This window comes from Anas platyrhynchos, chromosome 22 (genome assembly GCF_047663525.1).
Source record: "Anas platyrhynchos isolate ZD024472 breed Pekin duck chromosome 22, IASCAAS_PekinDuck_T2T, whole genome shotgun sequence".
Classification (NCBI taxonomy): domain Eukaryota; kingdom Metazoa; phylum Chordata; class Aves; order Anseriformes; family Anatidae; genus Anas; species Anas platyrhynchos.
The window spans coordinates 5,304,897-5,323,773 of NC_092608.1; the positions used below are offsets into that span (position 1 = coordinate 5,304,897).

General features: G+C 44.6%; 1 protein-coding gene across 2 annotated transcripts; it reads left to right on the plus strand.

The window, feature by feature from the left end:
* The first annotated feature begins 49 nt into the window (after positions 1–49).
* Positions 50–18,351, plus strand: CLCN6 (chloride voltage-gated channel 6). Of its 2 annotated transcripts, XM_027443022.3 has the most exons (23): positions 50–194; positions 768–827; positions 1,884–1,949; positions 2,304–2,369; positions 3,070–3,136; positions 3,519–3,625; positions 3,864–3,990; positions 4,626–4,693; positions 5,118–5,176; positions 5,841–5,973; positions 6,888–7,001; positions 7,273–7,439; positions 8,327–8,453; positions 8,827–8,953; positions 9,286–9,439; positions 9,528–9,687; positions 9,818–9,924; positions 10,217–10,403; positions 11,107–11,264; positions 12,088–12,244; positions 12,969–13,076; positions 13,305–13,430; positions 14,315–18,351. In XM_027443022.3, the coding sequence occupies exons 1-23, from the start codon at positions 111–113 to the stop codon at positions 14,393–14,395; spliced, it is 2,610 nt and encodes an 869-aa protein (XP_027298823.1). In that variant the 5' UTR covers positions 50–110; the 3' UTR covers positions 14,396–18,351. The 2 variants fall into 2 exon arrangements, with proteins under 2 accessions (XP_027298823.1, XP_038022475.1); XM_038166547.2 differs by lacking the exon at positions 2,304–2,369.
* The last annotated feature ends 526 nt before the right edge of the window (positions 18,352–18,877 follow it).

Genomic DNA, 18,877 nt, shown 5'->3' on the forward strand with positions numbered 1-18,877 from the left:
CTCTCCCTATTCCCCCACCCAACCAGCCGCCGCCGCGGGGGTCACGTGGTGGAGAGGGAGGGAGGGCGTTGGCGCGGGGGGTGCCGGGAGAGGGGCGGCGGCGGGCCAAGATGGCGGGGTGCGGTGGGGGGCTGTGCTGCTGCTGCTGCCCGCGCTGCTGTGGGGAGAGGGAGAGCCGCACCCCTGAGGAGCTGGTACGGTCGCTGCCCCTTACCCGGAGTCTGTGGGGATCCCCGCTTCGGCCGCTGGTGCCGCAGCCATCGCTGTCCCGGTCCCCCAAAGCACCGTTGTTGTCGGTTGGCCCCCGCTCATGTCAGGCCTGGTGCCTGAGGCGGTGCCGCGCCTCCTGCCCGTCTCAGGGCTCGTCCTGCCCGGCCCGGCACTGCTCCTGCTGGGAGACAGGGTGCCGGGGCAGTGCCCAGCTGCTCAGGGCGGGGTGATGCTGTCCATGCAAGTATCTTGTCCTGTACTCCCTTGTTGGTGTGAAGGAAGGGGGGGACGGGTTTGGCACGCTGCTTTACCTCCCCACGGCAGTCCTTCACAGCGTAGTAACGTAATATATTTGCGCTGAAGGGCAAGCTTTAAGGTAAGGCCCAACATACAGTCACCCCCATGTAAGTGGTGGTCTGGTAACTCATGCTCCAACTTTATAAGTATCAGTGGGGTAAGCCTTCCCTGATTTTGGCTTTGCTACCAGTTTTTGTGAGCACCAGCATATGCATTCGTTCCCCTGATGTTTTCTCATTCCCATGTTCTTTGTTTCGTAGACGATCCTAGGAGAAACTCATGAAGAGGAAGATGAGATCCTTCCACGCAAAGACTATGAGGTGGGAAGTTAACTGATACCAGCTTGTGGAACTAAGGGGGAGAGAGCTACAGACAGGTTTATATCTGCGTTAATTTAAAGGGGGTAGGCACTCAACTTGCATCACTGTAGCTAGGTTGTATTGACACCAACAGAAATATCAGGAGCTGCTGTGCCTGCAAAGACATGTTGCTCATAGTTTGATGCAGCATTTGTAGATTAATGCCCAGTGCTCTGAGTAGAGCTTAAATGTTTGCTGCCCAAGTCAGACTCCTATTGAGAAAATGCATTTTCTGAATCTGTTACGTTGCTCCCCTGTTTTAACGTGACTTTACTGGCTCTTGTGGTCTTATGTCATCATGACCGTAAAAAAGCATCTGTAACTAGTTGGTCACTGTTGTTTTACTGCTGTCTGTGGTGTCATGCTGGCTCAAAGCAGATCTTATCTATCACATACTGATTCTTACAGAAGACTTAATTTTTATGTGTCTGTGTTGTGGCCCTGAGCTTTTCAGAGCAGTTGCTTTCAGCATGGGTGTCACCAAGCTGTTGCTGTTTACTGTAATATCAACCTGTTACTGTTCAGCTTGAAAAGGGGAAGCTGATGTGGGTAAAAGCCAACAGTACTTTGTGCTTACAGTGGGACAGTTATTACTTTTAATTTTCTCCTGTGGTAAGGTTAAGAACTGGTGCTGCCTGTCTAGAAGGGAACTTGTTTCTAGTGTTCCTGCTGTAGTGAAGAATTAGATTTCATGTTATCTGCTGTCAAATTGGCCATGCTTTAAGTCTAAATCTGTATCTTGTGACTTTAACTTAAAGTTGTATTAATCACTGGTTTAGTTCTGTCTCATCTTTGGCAGTGAATTTGGTCTGTTCTTTCACTTCCCAATTCTCCGACTCTGCCTCTACTGGAAATACTTAAATGAAGTTGTTTACGGTAGTTTTTCTCCTACAATAGTTTGCCAAACCTGCTGTGGGGTTGTAATGATTTCTGTAATCTTTAACAAGGCCTTCTGTCCATAGCATTTTGCACAATCTGTAGCAGGTGATTCTCATTGACCTTTTGGCATTCTTCCAGAGCTTGGATTATGATCGCTGTATCAATGACCCATACCTGGAAGTTTTGGAGAGCATGGACAACAAGGTAAGATTTTTTTTTCTTTCAGTAGCTTGAGAGCTAAAGCTGTAGAAATACCTTCCACTATGGGAAGTTTGGTTTTTTTCTTCTTTATGGTAGGATTTCTCTCATTTTTTTGATGAAAAGAGTAAAAATAAGCATAGAGATTGTAGCTCCTAGCATATGTTCTGTACCTCACTTTCAAAGTGAATGAGGTGTTAAGCGCTTCCATCTCTCTGTTTTCAGTTTGCTGTTGTCACTATCTTCTGTTAATTTATCACTATAGCTGCTATTTACCTGTGGAGCCCAAATCCACCTTTGTCTGGTTTCTATTTGTATGTCGCTTTGACTTGGCTTCTTAAAAATCCTGTTCTTACACAGAAAGCACGGAAATATGAAGCAGTGAAATGGGTGATGGTTTTCGCCATTGGAGTCTGCACAGGACTAGTAAGTGTCATGCTGTTTGGGGAATGAAGACACTTCAGGACACTAGGCAGGAATAATTTAGAAGTCAACAGCAAAAGAGAAAAGAGGAGATACCATTCACTGTCATGAAGTCAAGAGCTTAGGAGTTGGAGGGGGCTTTGGGGAATTACGGCATGTTGCAGGTAGATGATTTTCTGAGAAGACTTTTTTTGCTTTCTTTTTACATCTTGCTGTGTTTTCTGTGTAAAGTATTCTGGCAAATTCTTTAATTCTGTGTACAGGAAAACTTGTCCAAAGTTAGCGTTAATCAAACAGGATGCCAGTTTATAGTTGAGCTTTATTTGTTACATTTGGCAATACTTTCTTCACTGTACATGCTTGAAAACTAGCTTTGCTGGCTGTATGCCTCAGTTAAAGTTAGCTTTTTTTGGTACCCTGAAGTATGTTGTTGGTGTTTAAAAAAAAAAAATAAAAAAAAATCTACCATTTGAATATTCTGAAGTATATCTGTTCAGGAATAATTCTGGGATGGATCTGTCCAAGGGAGAACAAGGGAGGCAGAAAATCTGAGCTTTGTAAGCTACTTTATTCGGAACAATGCTTTTGCTTTCCTTATCCTTTGTCCTCCCTCATGCGTACTCATGGTAGGGCTTGCTACAAAGTGGTCTTTGGTACATGTATGTAGTAGTTTCTGATGACAGGTGTGTCTTTTTTTTCATAGGTGGGCCTCTTTGTGGATTTCTTCGTGCGACTCTTTACCCAGCTCAAGTTCCGGGTAGTACAAAGCTGTATCTTTTACTTAGCATATGGTGTCCTGGTAGACTTGAGTGACCTTTTTCTTTCTGTTGCTCAGAACAGCTGACTCGTAGATGTCTGCTGTCACTCACATTGTTTTCAACTTGCTTATGTAATTCAGCTCTCGAAACCAAGGAAGTGGTTTGAATATCAATATATGGGCAAAGGCTAATCCCTAAAAGAATGAGTGGTTTCTCTTCCTTGTACGTTAACTCTGAGCTCTGAAAAGGAGACCTGTCTTGTTGATGGGTTGTCATCTGTCCTGCCTGGAGTAGAAAGCACAAATTTGGCTCCTGATGCCAGTGGGACCCCCAGAGAGTACAAAATGATTGTGTTGGTGGGAGAACATTGTTGCTTTCCTTGACCTCTCTGCAGCAGTGGAAGAATGCACAGAGAAAGGCTGTCTTGCCCTGTCTTTGCTGGAGCTGCTGGGGTTCAACCTGACCTTTGTTTTTCTCGCAAGTCTTCTGGTCCTCATCCAAGTAAGATTTAAGTTCACTGCTGCTCTTCACAAGCTTCATTTGCTTTCATGTGGTCCTGGACATGAAGTTTCCTTCTCGTCCATAGCACTTACTGCCTGAAGGCATCGTACCAACTTCAGAGTGCTAACTGATTTAGCTAAACAGTGTGTCTCATTCCCTTGCTGTGCTCTCTGACCGAGATATTGTCAGCCTGCTATGGAGTCAATGCAACACAGTGTCAGTGTTTTCCTTTCTGCAGCCTGTGGCAGCTGGATCAGGAATTCCTGAAATTAAGTGCTACCTCAATGGGGTAAAAGTTCCAGGGGTTGTGCGGCTCCGGACAGTGGTGTGCAAAGCTATGGGAGTGCTCTTCAGCGTGGCAGGAGGTAAGAAGTGCTGCAGTGTCTTCATCTCTTTGGGGTAAGGAATCACCGAAGGGGGAGAAATGAAGGGGAAGGGCATGGAAAGTTTCTCTTTCGTTCCAGTGAAATCATTTTGGGCTGGAGAGCAGGGTGTGAACCTTGGATACATACGGGGAGTAGAAAAGCAGATAAGACAGAAGGACTGGGACTATCAGGGGAACAAATATCTTTTCTAAGTGGTCTAGTCAGAAGTGGCTCTTCATGGCTCAGTCCAAGAAGGAGACCTGAGAATTATCGAGAACGCATTATGTAGAATGACCTGAAGGCTGTGTTGTAGCCAGAAGGGCATGGTAACCTGGAGAGTTCAGAGTCCTTGAAACAACAGTTTTTGAATATTTCCACCCACTTGGAGTGCAAAGTCTGTGCAAGTCTGTTCACAAACATCTGGGGGGGACACGGGCCAGCAGCTCCCTTCACCTTGAGAGGAGAGGGCATAGCTGCCTGAACTCAGCTGAGGTTTTGGAAGCTACCGACATACATTTATGGCCTGGTACAGGGAGGTCGTGCTATGCCATGGGAGTGGTGAGCTGATCTCTTCTGCCATCGTCAGCAGGGGAGAGGGTGGGGAGCATGCTGTCTCATCAGTCCTGTTTTTCCAGGTCTTTTTGTTGGGAAGGAGGGTCCAATGATCCACAGTGGTGCTGTCGTAGGTGCAGGTTTGCCACAGGTTAGTGCTGGCCTGGGTTACTGAGATGGGTGAGCTGTGGAGGCCATTTATCCTTTTCCTGACTGAAATGCAGCATTGCATTGGGTTTCGTCTTGGCCACAGTGGTGAGCACCATGCCTTTGCTTGACTACCAGCCTTGGTCTCCCACGGATGCCTTCTCATAGCTCACTTTGTTGCTAGAGGAGTACAGAGTGTTGGTATGTCTGTGCTAAGTGAGGCCGAAAAGAAAATGATTCTGATCTCCAGGAGAGTGTTTGCTACTCTCCCACTGAGGTGGGAGTAGAGCTAAACATCTCTTGTAAGCCAAGAGCAAACTCTGCAGGGGATTGTGTAGAGACCAGCAGTTCACACCCCTGCTTTGTAAGAGTACTGTGAGGAGAAAGTTTCCTTCTCCCATGTTTCTAAAGCTTTGCTTTCTGTATAGTTCCAGAGCATCTCTTTGAGGAAGATCCAGTTTAACTTCCCGTATTTCCGCAGTGACAGGTACTGTATCCAGGAGTGGGAGGAAAAGGGGAGAGGGTGGTGAATGAGAGGAGGAGGGTGGCTGCCTGGGATGAATCAGGTGTTTTTTTTTTTTTTCAGTTTCTGTCTAGTACCCTGCAGTCTCATTCTGTAGGAGGACAGCACTGGGATACATAACTTGATTCTTCCATGCTACTCTTAAGGAATCCCAGCTCTGGTCTCCATGTTCATCAATGTTCTCTTGTACTGCTCAGCAAATCTCTACCCATTTAAAACTTTTAATCTGAATGGTTAAAAAGGTTTCTTGTTGGTAACAAGCTCAGTTATGCACCCTGTATGAACAAAATAGGCTCCAGAGAAGGCTGGTCCACCTGCAAGTGAACAAGAGCTTGCCCTTCCATCTCTAGAATTCTTTCAAGTGATGCTGGAGCACTGTGGTTTGGGGTGTTTACTGGTGTACTTTGCAGTCACATCCTGTCACAGTGCTTTGCCCTGTACTGGTGCTCTGGAGAGAGCATATGCTGCTGCAACAACTTACTGAAAAAATGATGTCTGCAGTGGCCAGTTCTCGTAGTTGTCACTCATGTATCTGTGGGATATATCAATGAACGGAACAGTCCCTTGCTTTCTAGAATCTAAGCATGTTCACAACTCTGTGATAAACTGACATTGCTTTCCTCTTCAGGGATAAAAGGGACTTTGTATCTGCTGGAGCTGCTGCAGGGGTTGCAGCTGCCTTTGGAGCCCCAATTGGGGGTACTCTTTTCAGCTTGGAAGAAGGTTCCTCCTTCTGGAATCAGGGACTTACATGGAAAGTGGTAAGTAATGACTTCATCTAGTTCTGTTTCTCTTTGAGCTGCACCTTGGGGAAGGCTTATCTGTGAGGGCATTTGCATTATCCTGTGTCTCCTGCCCTGTCATGGTAGGGAAGAGATTGCCTTCTCTATCAGTGCCCTGGGATTACTACAGATCAAGAGCAGAGATTAATCTGGTACTATCTAGAACTGCCAGATAACTCTGTAGGTAGCAGATTTAGTGTAGCTGAGAGGAAAGGTTTTTGTACCTGGACCTTTGCAGCCCAGTTCTTTGGGAGCAGACAGAGTTAAGCAGGTGCTGGATTTCTTTCTGCTGTCCTCTGCCTTGGGGAGCTGTATTGCAGCAATACCCTGTGCCTTCTAGTTACAGATATCTTTGCCTCATGCTTACTTTCATGATGTCTATGGTTTTTTGATGAACGTATCACAGCTCATGATGCTTTTGGCATTTCTCATACCAAATGACATGTTGATGGGATTCATCTAGTCTACTCTTTCACAGCAGGGGTGGAATGAGCGAGGGGTTTGCCAAAATCGTAATGCTCTCTGAGCCAATGAAGGCTTCAATTACGACTCCAAACAAGCTGTGTTAGTGCCTTGTAATTGGTTTCTAACTACAAATTAGCATCTGTGACAAAAAAAAAATCACTGCAGGAATTACTGGGTGAAATTCCTAACTCTTTTTGTGAGGGAAGCCAGATCAGATACGGTAGTACATTTTGGCCCTGCTGTCTTCTGCAGAAGGGAGTGGGCACTAAACCTCAGTAGGACCGTTTTCATAAAGCTTAATGTTCTATAAGCTTGATGTTCGTTGTCATAAATGCTTTGATCACATTGAACCGTAAGTCTTAATGAAGAGCTAACTGTCAGTCTTAATTTTGGGAGTTTTTATTTCTTCTATTTTTCAACTTCCTTAGCTTTTCTGTTCCATGGCTGCCACCTTCACCCTGAATTTCTTCCGCTCTGGGATTCAGTTTGGAAGCTGGGGATCTTTCCAGCTCCCTGGGCTGCTCAACTTTGGGGAGTTCAAGGTAAGATTTAGTGCTATTATTTTTCCCCCTCCAGTCTCTTGTCAGTTCAGTGTTTCTTTCTGTTTTGTTTTTTTTGTTTTTTTTTTTGTTTTTTTTTTTGTGGTTACATGCTTGTATTTGCATAGTTCGTGTTTAGCAGGAACACGCTGTTAGCTTATGACAGTGTTATTCTGCTATGGTCATCGCTGCCGAAAGCCTCCTGCTGTCAAGGCAGAAGCGTTGGTGGGAAATTCCAATGACTAATGCTTTCCTTACGTTTTTCTGCATGTAGTGCTCTGAGTCTGATAAGAAATGTCACCTCTGGACAGCTGTGGACTTGGGGTTCTTCATTCTGATGGGGATCGTTGGAGGCCTTCTTGGAGCCACTTTCAACTGCTTAAACAAGAGGCTCGCCAAGTATCGCATGCGAAATGTGCATCCCAAACCAAAGCTGGTCAGGTATTTGTGCTTTCGTGAGTTTGTGCAGGTGTATCTGATCTGTGTTCAGTGTCCCAGTGCAAATGCATTGATCTAGAAGACCAGTGGGAGGGGCTGGTGGAAAACCTGTTCCTATTTGTTACTGAAATCAAAAATGAAGCATCCATGGAACTTAAGTGAACACCAGATACCAGATGTTACAACCTCTCTACATTTTTGTAATTACTATGGTGGTGTAAGGAAAGCTGTAGCCCTCTTACAACGGCTGTGAAAGGGGCTCTTTATCATAGTGGCTACAGCTGAGCAAACTGGAGCTTCGTCTCCATGCAGGATTTTTGTCTTGTCCAAACAGATGTGGAAAGAATAGCTGAATCCAGCTTTTTTACATTATTATTATCTCGGATAATTAAGTCCACAACTGAGCTCTGTGGTATTTAGAGAATTGCCATGTAATTCTGGAAAATAGTGTCTGGTGTAGACAGAATTCCTAAATAAGAAGCTCATTAAAAAAAAAAAGTATTTCAGTAGCTAGAAAAGAAATATGAAAGCCTATGCATCAGGCTGTCCAGTTCTGTCTAGACGAGAGAATTTTTTACCCTGTAAAAATATAGAGAACATTGTTTCCATGTGAACAGTCTCACCACCAAACCCTGCCCTTTGGGTTTTTATATGTGACTATGTTCTGAGAGCAGAAGTATTGCCATTTGGGGGCAGGCAATGAAAAAAGGAAGTTAACTTAATCCTGGCAACCAAGCCATAATTCAGCTTGACTTGCAGGCTCCCCTGCTTCAGATATTAAGCTGCTGTGACTGCTTCTTCCTGCAACCATTTCAAAGTTGTGAAGAGCCTGGACAGGGTTACAGGTCTGAGTGCAGTTTCAGTGTATGGTTTCTGCTGTGTGTTTGCAGAGTCCTGGAGAGCCTGTTGGTGTCGCTGACTACCACGGTCGTGGTCTTTGTAGCCTCCATGATTCTGGGGGAGTGCCGGCAGATGTCTTCCACCAGTCACAGTGGCAATGACACTTTGAGTGTGCAGGTGAGGAACGTTCCATTAAGATTGTAGGTCTCCTTCACATTGTTCCTCCCTTCACAGTAGCACAGGCAGGTAATGAGCCTTGAGGGAATGTAGTACCTACAGAGAACTTGAGTCAAAACCTATGGACAGTTGTAGGACCTTAAAGTAACAGTGAAAGCTGTGCTTTGTGCTTTTGTAGTTTGACAAAGCAGCTCAGGTTGTGAATCAAGGAGCCTACTGTCTGCAGGCCTAACGTCTGCTATTGATATTTTGGTCTAAACATGTCAAACTGTGGGTGGACACCGTATACAGAAAGGTTACACCCGTTCTGCACAAAGGCTAACATAGCAGGGAGTGGTTTTTAACTGTTTGTGTCCTTTGTGTCCTGCATCAGGGTATGTCAGAGGATGTGAATTCAAGCATCAAAACTTTTTTCTGCCCAAATGAAACCTACAATGACATGGCCACGCTATTCTTCAACCCTCAGGAGTCAGCTATCCTGCAGCTCTTCCACCAAGATGGTGAGTAGCTAGCAGACAGCGCCTCATGCCGTCCTCAGGCTTCAGAGCTTCATCTTGCTTGAAACAGTTTTGTTAAGTGGACCACAAAGCTAACAGCCTCTTCAAGCCTTTATGGCTCAAGAGGACTGCTGGTACAACAGCTTAACATCCCCTCTCTGGGAAGAAAGGCCTGCTTTTCCTTTTTTTCCACTTACTCAATGTTTTCATGTGTGTTTGGACTGGAAGACTGTTTTGAGATGGGTGTGCTGTGAGCTGAAGGGTGGATGGTGTGAGACTTACCATCTGTCCAGCAGGCCTTTTCCCCTCTAGTCATGATTCTTCTTGTGTTACAGGTACTTTCAGCCCAGTCACACTCTCCTTGTTCTTCCTTCTCTATTTCTTACTTTCCTGCTGGACATACGGGATCTCTGTGCCCAGTGGTCTCTTTGTGCCATCACTGCTTTGTGGGGCTGCCTTCGGACGCCTGGTCGCCAACCTCCTCAAAAGGTGCATTGAGCGTGTGTGAGAGATGTGCTGCAAATACATGCTGACCTCAGTCAGGTTATTCTAATCTCGGGGCTCTGTCTTGCCCTAGTTACATCGGCCTGGATCACATCTACTCAGGAACCTTTGCACTGATTGGAGCAGCAGCATTCCTGGGAGGAGTGGTCCGGATGACAATTAGCCTGACTGTCATCCTAATTGAATCCACCAATGAGATCACCTATGGGCTCCCGATAATGATCACCCTCATGGTGAGTGCAGGGTCTTGGCTCTAGTTTCCTGAACATGTACTAGCTGTGAATCTCTTCCTGTCAGGGCAGTGATGAGCCAAGGAGTCTTGTATTTGGATTAGCAACTCAGTACACCCTGTTTTTTCTGCAGGTAGCCAAATGGACAGGAGACTTTTTCAACAAAGGCATCTATGACATCCATGTGAACTTGCGAGGAGTACCTCTCCTGGAGTGGGAAACAGAGGTGGAAATGGATAAGTAAGGCTGCTCCTCTTGGCAGGACTGTGGGTTAGAGTTTGTCAGTAGGGTTCTTGGCTCAGAAAGGAATGTTGTAATGGGGGGATGATGATTCATGTCCAGTGAACCAGTCTGCACCAGCTGCTGTGAGAAGAGCTGGAAGTTGTACATCAGGCCTGCAGCAGGAAAGAGGTGCCTGAAGCCCTTGCTGGGGAGGAGAGGACAGGTGGAGATCTGAGAAACAAATTTGTGAGGCTTGGGAAGAAGCTTGACATGAAGCATGCAGCAATCTTGGATTTCTCTGTTTCCTCAGACTACGAGCCAGTGACATCATGGAACCCAACCTGACTTATGTCTACCCCCACACCCGTATTCAGTCCCTTGTTAGCATCTTGCGCACAACAGTTCATCATGCCTTCCCTGTCGTGACTGAGAACCGGGGCAACGAGAGGGAGTTCATGAAGGGAAATCAGCTGATAAGTAACAACATCAAATTCAAGGTAAGAAGTTGATTTTTCAGTAAGTTGAAAGGGTAAAGAGCTTGGTTGTGCAGGAAGAAGGTCCCTTCCTTTATTATCATAGAATCATTTAGATTGGAAAAGACCTTTAAAAATCATCTAATCCAACCTTTAACCTGTACTGACAATTTTAGTATTGTCAATGCAGGATTCAGATCAGACATGAGCAATTACTAAAATACAGTTATTTAGTTAATTACTAAAATGCAATTTCAGTCCATTCTCCTGGTTATGGCAAAGGCAGAACAGTGCTCTGCATTAGTATAGAAGCAAAACTGAACAGGACTTCAAGTAACCAGTTTAGGATAGAGGTGGAAAAAATTTGGATTCAGCACTGAAGTACTGAACCCACCCTTGCAATCAAGAATGCCTAATTGCTTCTCTTCTTCACGGGAGGGGGTATTGGGGAGAATACTTTAACTTCCTGGGAAACTTGAAATTTAAGGTTGGAATGAACCACATGTTTGTGGCACTACCTGTGCTCTAACAAAAAGGGTGCCTGACTTCCTAAATTGCAGGTTTCCTGCCAAAAGAGTGTACAGTCCCACTGGCTATTCTTACAACTACTGTGACAGCACTAAGGAACACTTTATCTGGTGATAGAAAGCTATAAAAAATATTTTATAGTTAGTTACTCTTTGATAATTGTTGACCTGCTAAGTGGGTATCTGAAAATTGTATCCAGAAATCTAGCATTCTCACCCGAGCTGGAGAGCAGCGCAAACGGAGTCAGTCCATGAAGTCCTACCCTTCAAGTGAGTTGCGTAACATGTGTGACGAGCACATAACAACGGAGGAGCCACCAGAGAAGGAGGATTTGCTACAACAGATGCTAGAGAGAAGGTGAGATACTTGTAGGAACAAAGGTAAGAAAAAAAGATATTTCTTAACATCAGGATGTGTTGTGATGCTTCATACAGTCCCTGTTATTTCATATTCAGGAGGAAACAGTATGAGTATCCATGGTATCAGAAGTAACTTGTCAGGACCTATCAGACAGTGCTCAGACCCACACCTGTGCCTGAGTCCCGAGCTAATGACTTGATGACTCAATTGTTAAATTTCCATCAAACGCCTGCCCAAAAATATTTCCTGGAGAGGATAGAATACCTGGAGAAATTACTTGTCTTTAGAAATTAATGCCCTCTTGTACACAAAAACCTGAGGGCTCTGCAAAGCTCGCTCTTACAAGAGAAGATATAATGACCTGTTACCATACTACTTGATAACCATCTTTCTGGTAACTGGACTGAGTCATAGACTTTTACTGCAGTTGTTTCACGCAAAAGCCCAGTGTAGTTAATCAGTTTCTGACCGACTGAGTGTGACACGTACAGGTGAAGTTATAACCTGACACTATCACATGCTTCAGATGTTACTAGAATCAGTAATTTTGAACTGAAAATTGCTTCAGTAGCAAGTGATCTGAAACTGAAAGTTAGGAGACTGTCTCCATTTTACTGCTTGTTTAATGGCACTTGACTATAATGGCACTTAACTGTTCTATGGTAGTTTGCTTGGAGAAAAGACTTCTTACTCTCTAGAAAGAATCCCAGAAATATTCTAGAGAAGGTTGCAAAGAGATGAAATAGCTGTTGGTTTGGAGGCTGGTGTGTGTGTCTCGTTAGGTTCAAGTGACTTACAACATGTATTCAATCTGTTGCAGATATACGCCTTACCCCAATCTGTACCCTGACCAGTCTCCCAGTGAGGAGTGGACCATGGAGGAACGCTTCAGACCTCTGACCTTCCATGGCCTGATCTTGCGCTCGCAGCTGGTCACGCTCCTTGTCAGGGGGGTTTGTTACTCCGAGAGCCAGTCAGTAAGTCTGCTTCATCCGGAGTTGTAGCAGACATCTCCACCCTGTGAGCTAAGCAAGTTGGGGATGATATTTATAAGCTGCCATGAAGAATTCACCTATTTTTCCATTTTAAGGAATGCATCTCTGCTTTCAAAGCTGAAGGCAGGTAACGTGAATTCTCCCTTGCAGCTCTAGAAGAAAGAGAATGGAATTTCCGTTTAAGCAGCCCAAGGAAAAGTGAACAGCTACTGTATTTGGGGAAAAATATTAACAACCATCACAATCTGCATAAAAATGCAATCAGAACTGGAGAATGGAGGGCAAATCTTAAATACAAACAGGCAAACTGGTGGCATATACATGTACTTTGTGTTCTTAATGCCACATGCCAAGGTCTTAGGAGACTGGCAGCTGTATTGCTAAGATCAGTATGAGCTTTTGTGTTTGAGGCCCAGCTTCCACAGAGCTATTTTGTTGCTGCTCTCCAGTGCTGAGTATAAGTATTTCAGAGGTTGGAGAGTATATCCATATATCTCTGAGCTAAATGCTTGTATGGGCTTTTACTTCCATTGCTGAATTCTGAACAGAGATGTTAAGAATGCCTTTAGAGAAGTTTTGTGTGGGTGTGGGGGAAGGCAGTCTGGGTAAGCACAGAGCGTTGGGAGGCATCATTTGCTGTGCTTGCAGACTGTGGCCTCTCATGGAAGGCAACACACTGATTTGGTGGCATTTGTTTTAATTTCAGAGTGCAAGTCAGCCTCGTCTATCCCATGCAGAGATGTCAGAGGATTACCCTCGCTATCCAGACATCCATGACCTGGACCTCACGTTGCTGAACCCTCGCATGATAGTGGTAAGAGATGCACTGTGATGTGATAGTAAGACTCTCTACCTGTCTACTTCAGTTTCCTTCTAGATTAGATTTCTGCCTGAGGGTGAATGGACTGGCAAACTTCCGGTATTTATTAGGAGTTCTCAACATTTCAGTGAGTTAGGGCAGCTGTAGCAATTGCTTGTTAGTGATTCTTGGAACTACTGAAAATGCCTCTTGTAAATAACATCATTATTTCTTCTTTCTTAGGATGTCACCCCATACATGAACCCATCGCCCTTTGCTGTCTCTCCAAACACTCACGTGTCGCAAGTCTTTAACCTGTTCAGGACAATGGGACTCAGACATCTACCAGTTGTGAATGCAGTCGGAGAGGTGAGTCCTTATCTCAGTTTTGTCCTAGCTGAGCAAGGAAGCAGATGTGTTTTTTGCAATGCTTTCCCCTTTGAGAGAGTTGAGATCTGTTTTAACATCAAACAGATATGTTTTAATGGGATCAGAATGTGGTCTTCAGGCTTTGAAGCATTGTTGATTTCTGTGACCTCATTACCATCCTTAGTGTCCAAGTCTGCTCCCTGCTTTCACCCCAAAGAACAGGACACACAGTCTGTCTCCTTTCTCAGGTTGTCAGCATGTGGAAGCTGTTACTGTCTTGTACCTTTTCAGAGTCCTTGAGCTCATCAGAGGTCACTAATCTGGCTTCCCCTCTGACAGCTTTGAGGCCAAGAGCAGAATTTTCTGAACGTTGGGCAGGAGGCTTTTCTTTTGGACAGAAACTTGCATTCTGTTCTTACTCATAGGAGTAGAAAAATAAAGAAGCTTTTGAACGGTTTACGCTTGATTTGCTGTACTTATCTCTTTGCCATCTACAGTGCTCAGAAATAGTCAGTAGGTGTCAGTAACTTCCTATCAGCATCATGAGAAACTTTCCTTAAGCCTGAACAAGGAAGCAAAATCCAAGATGATGATAATAGCCTGAACTGGTCTTTCCTTATGAGACATCAGTGCTTTTTTCTTTTTTTGCCTCTAGATGTTCCTAACAGTAGGTGTGTGCTGGGAGAGTGGGGTGTCTGTTCTGGTGAAACTTCAGCTTGAACCCACTGTAACTGCATTGGTCGAGAAGCGTTTGAAGGTTTTCACGTGTTTTTTGGGGTTGGAAAGTACAACAGCTCTAACAGCTCTACCACGCACGTCTCTTAGTGGCACATCTATGATACTGACATACCATTTTTTTTTTTCCTTTTTTCTTCCTCTTTAAGATTGTTGGGATAATCACTCGGCACAACCTGACCCACGAATTTCTGCAGGCAAGACTGAGACAACACTATCAGACCATTTGATGCCCCTGCCCCACTGCTGGTGTGGCTGCCTCCCTCTTCCAAGCCTGCACACGCGCTCGCATTCTGCTTGGACCCCACAAGGCCCAAGACTTGCCGTTTGGCTTCTCACACGCATATCAAGCCTGGGGAGCTGGAAAACATCTTGCTAGCCAGAGAATTAGAGGAGCTGCCTGAGCCTGGAGCTGTTGACTGGTCTCAGGCACTTGGTTTGATCACTCTTGATCCAGGTTTTATTTTTTTTCCTGTGCGCCCAGCCTTTCATGAGATGTTGTCTTGACATTATACATTCAGCTTTTTGTTTTTTGAGGCTTGGACAAAAGAACCATCTAGCTCCACTGTGTCCTGTGCAGAAAACTGCAGCATCTTTTCCCTGTCTACCTGTGCATTTCTTTTCCTCTTCATCCCTTGTTCCTGCAACTGTTGCCTTACTTGTGTGAGAGGGGGGTTGCTGTCAAGGCAGAGAGGAGATAATGAAGTTTGCAGTTATCAGATAGCTGCTTTGCAGGATGGCTTTTCTCAAAAGTGTTATAAAAAGCCAGTTCTTTGGAAATGCACATCTCTTTGTGGGTGTTCCCAGTTGCCCATATTTTTTCATTCTGACTTTTCTTTTTTTCCTTATTTTTCTACTCCTTACATGGGAGTGTCCTTGCTGTGACATTTTTGACAACAGCTGACTTCTGAGAGCATCTCAGAGAATCAGTTCTGAACGGTTCAACTGCATTTACTGTTTGGATTATAAATGTTCAGTACTTTTGCAGAGCATCTCAGAAAAGGAGGCTTTCTTTTTCCCTGTTAGCTGTTACTCTTATCTCCCTGCAAGAGACTCTACTAAGGTACTCTACTTGTGGTACTCTGCTTTGTCACTACCTGTATTTATAGGCATGGTGTCCTTTCCAGCTATGGCTATAGACCAGGAAACCCCACTTCCTCAGAGCACAGAGAACTTTTGATTTCTGGAGGCAGTTATAACTGATGCCGTGTCTCTGGGTTTCGTTGAGTTCTCTCTGTGTTGTGAGAGGAGCTGGTGGGACTTTAGGCTGCCATACTGGAAGGATACTTAGAGCTAGCAACTAGCAGGCAGGATTATACTGCAGGTTGATACGTGGGGCTGTCTGGCTTTAAAAACTCTAGGATAATGTTTGCAGCTGCACAGCCAAATGTCTAAGGGTAAAATGAGCACTTAGGAGCCAGTTGCAGCCAGCTCACTGCTTTAACAGGTACCATCCTGGCCAGCACCTGTATTGTTCCAGCAGGCACCTGCCTTTGTGAGTTTTGCATACAGATAACCCTGAGTGGGAAGTCAGCATTGTGCCTCTGGGGACTGTGGAGCTGATTGGCTTGATAAAGCACAGAGCATTCTCTCAGCCAAGAGACTGGGGTAAGTAACATGGGGAATGTATCCCAGGAAAGCTTCTGCACAGCCTCCAAGCACTCCTGTTAACCTCTTAACCTGTTGTCTGCCATAAGGAGCTAGCTAGATGAGAACTGTGGCAGAAGGAAATCAGACACTGTTCCATTTCCTGAAATCAGGAACTCACCTGTGTTGAAAACTATCCTGAATAACACTGGCAGAGTTGTGCTCTCTCCTTGCATGTCAAAACACTACTTCTGTTAGAGCAGCCTTTGTGGAAGCTGACTGTTTCAGGGCAGTGCTTTGCAAGCCACTGACACCTGCTACAGTTAGGGCCAGGAGGTTTTGTGCCCAGGGCACCAGCCATGGTCTTGAGTAGGGCTCTTTAAGTCACAGGAGCTCTTTAAGCATTCATGTAGCCTTTGCAGTCCAGGTAGTTGTGGGACAGATGTGTTCTCTGGCTGTGCTTGCAGTAAACACAGATGAGTCACAGGATGCTCTTGATTTCTGTCCGGCAGATGAGAGAAAACTTGGTCTTAAAAGCAGTTCCTGAGGCAAAATTCTAGGGTGGAATTGATCCTTGTCATACAGGGCATAACACATCTCAGCTGGAAAGTTTTTTAGCAAAGCTGTTCATAAGCACTTAATTGTTTTTTTTGTTTTTTTTTTTTTTTAATTATTATTATTTTTTTATTCCTCTCCATTGACATCTGGAGGCCTTGTTTTTTCTTTCAGTGTTCTTTCTCTCCGGCCTTCTTACAAAGAGAGGAATGGTGGATCTTTGCTTTCAGGAATGGAGGTTACAGCATTTCCACAAAGGACAGAATGGGCTGTGGTACATGCAGTAGCAGTTGTTGCAAGGGAAGCTGGATCCTTTGTTAGCCATGGCGAGTGTCCATTGGGTATCCAGGGCTTCTTGGGAAAGAACCTATGCTAAAGAGCAGGGAACACAATTCATTCTTTCTCTTACTGTGGAGCTAGCAACAACAGCTCTTTTCTCTGCCACTAAAGTTGTTTTGCTGGCTTCTGAATATCTTAGTTCCGTTTCAGGTAAGGCATGCAAGCTCTTAAATTTTCTAGAGTAAAACAAAGGTGTTTTCCTACATCTAGTACCCACCTTGTGCCTTTCAACCTGAACTCCTTAGCTAGGCCAGATGTAGCGTTGTTCCTAGAGCACACAAGTCAGCATTGGCCTCTGCTTTTGACTTGCAAATTGTTTCCCAGGTAGGGTAAGGACGTTTTCTCTGGATAGTCTGTGTAGTTAGTTTCTAAATGCCTGTGTTCCCTGAGCACTGGTTGTGCACTGAGCTGCCCCAAGGAACTTCTAGCACCCCTTTATACTCCCTGAAGCTGGACTGTGTGTTTGAAATATGCTTCTGGTAACCTATCTTTCATTCAAAGGATTTGTGCTCTTGGGCAGTTACAAATTACAGGAATTCTGTTCTGGGATTTCACATCCTTCTAGTGTGGAAATAGCAATCCCATACTGTCAGAAAACCTCTGAAGAGTGCCCTCTCTCTGTGGTAAATCCTTTTCCTATTGCTTATGTTGAGTGACTGCATGTGGAAGGTTCCTTCAGTCCATGCACCTGAACCTGAGGTCCTTAGATTGTTGCCTTGAGCCAGACGTCTCTTGTTTTATTTGTGAACATGAGCTGCAGCAGTATATTTTGCTGTAGAATGTCTTACCCTTGCTGCTAAGGCCTGTAGTTAGGTGATCCAGGCCAGACAGACAGAAAAATCTTGCTAAACTTTGAGCTCCAGCTGTGTTTCCCTGTGAGAGTCAGCTGTCAGCTCTGTCTGCTCTGCCTGTGCATCTGTCTTACTCAGAACTTTCAGCTGGAAAACACGCCTGCTTCACTCTGTCAGTAAAGAAGTTTCAACGAGTGGTGGGGTTGGACCCTGTCAGCCTTTTTAAAGGGAAATCTGAGTGTGCAATCACCAGTTATGTAGTTTGCAGAAAGGAAGTTGCAAGTTCTTGTGACGTCTGGAGATGCAGCGTTTCACCTCTGACTGAAGACTGCTGCAAAGAGCCTGAGTTGAATTAGTCCTGTTCTCACGCTTTGGTCACTAAATTCCTTTCTAACAACATGCTAGCTGCTTTTGTTCTGGCTACTTAGTGGTTTACCAAGAAACCCTTAGCATAGGTGCCTATAACCTTTTACTCAGAGCAACACTAAAGGAATACATGTAGTAACCAAGAACTGGATTAGTACTGATGGCAGAAGTTCGGGGCAATATGGGGCACTCTCCCCGCCTCATGTTTTCCTGTGCAGTGTTAATTATGCAGTTTTGAATTAACTTACTGTGAGCCATTCCAATGGTAGCAACTTACCTTTCCATTTGTTTTTTTTGCACTGTTTTTGTTACAAAATGATGTAAGCTAATTCCACAATGTATATAAACTGTATTTTTTTTAAATTTGTATGAACATATTTTTATTTGAACTATGGCACTTGGGAAGTATTCATGTAACCATAACATGTCCGAGAGTAAAATGTTTGTGTGTCTCCTTCAGCACTTCAAGGCCTCGTGATGTTTCTAGTGTTTTATTTTTTGTCCTTTACTATAATAAAACTGGTAGAACATTGCAATATTCAAGAACATGATTTGGGGTAGATGAGTAGTTGCTATTTATAAGCTGTCTGGATCTGACAGTTTCACAGGAGGTGCCCTGAGGCTGGACAGAAATAGGAGTTGTTACAAACCTGTAGGCTGCAACCACCCTAGCTCCATGTTCTCTCACAACAAAAGGAAGGAATTAACAAATGTGTGATAAGGAGTTGAACTGTGCACACTGTGCTAGAGGTGACTGCTGCTTTTCTTATCTGGGAACTCTTGCTTTCTACCCTCCTGTAAGTTAATGAAAGACATTTAGAGTGTAGTGTTGCACCTCTTGTTTTACAGGTGATTTCTCCAAATGTGAAAAGTCTTAACATCATCTTTAGCCCTTGTTTAGTTTGTGGCTATACAGAAAACCTGTGACGATTTTTGATCTTTCATCAAATTTGTGCATAAGTACAGCCTTTCAGCACAGTATTTGGCCCAAAAGCTCACCATCATCCCATGCTTGTTTTTCTTCATCAGGTAGCTGTGCTGTACAGGCTGCACATAGCAGCTCTCTGACGTACT

Bases quoted from the DNA above. Each gene is read 5' to 3' on its own strand.
- CLCN6 (XM_027443022.3), top strand. From the start codon at position 111: ATGGCGGGGTGCGGTGGGGGGCTGTGCTGCTGCTGCTGCCCGCGCTGC. The intron at 1,950-2,303 runs GTAAGATTTTTT...GTTCTTACACAG, and splicing joins TGGAGAGCATGGACAACAAG to AAAGCACGGAAATATGAAGC. The intron at 5,974-6,887 runs GTAAGTAATGAC...CAACTTCCTTAG, and splicing joins AGGGACTTACATGGAAAGTG to CTTTTCTGTTCCATGGCTGC.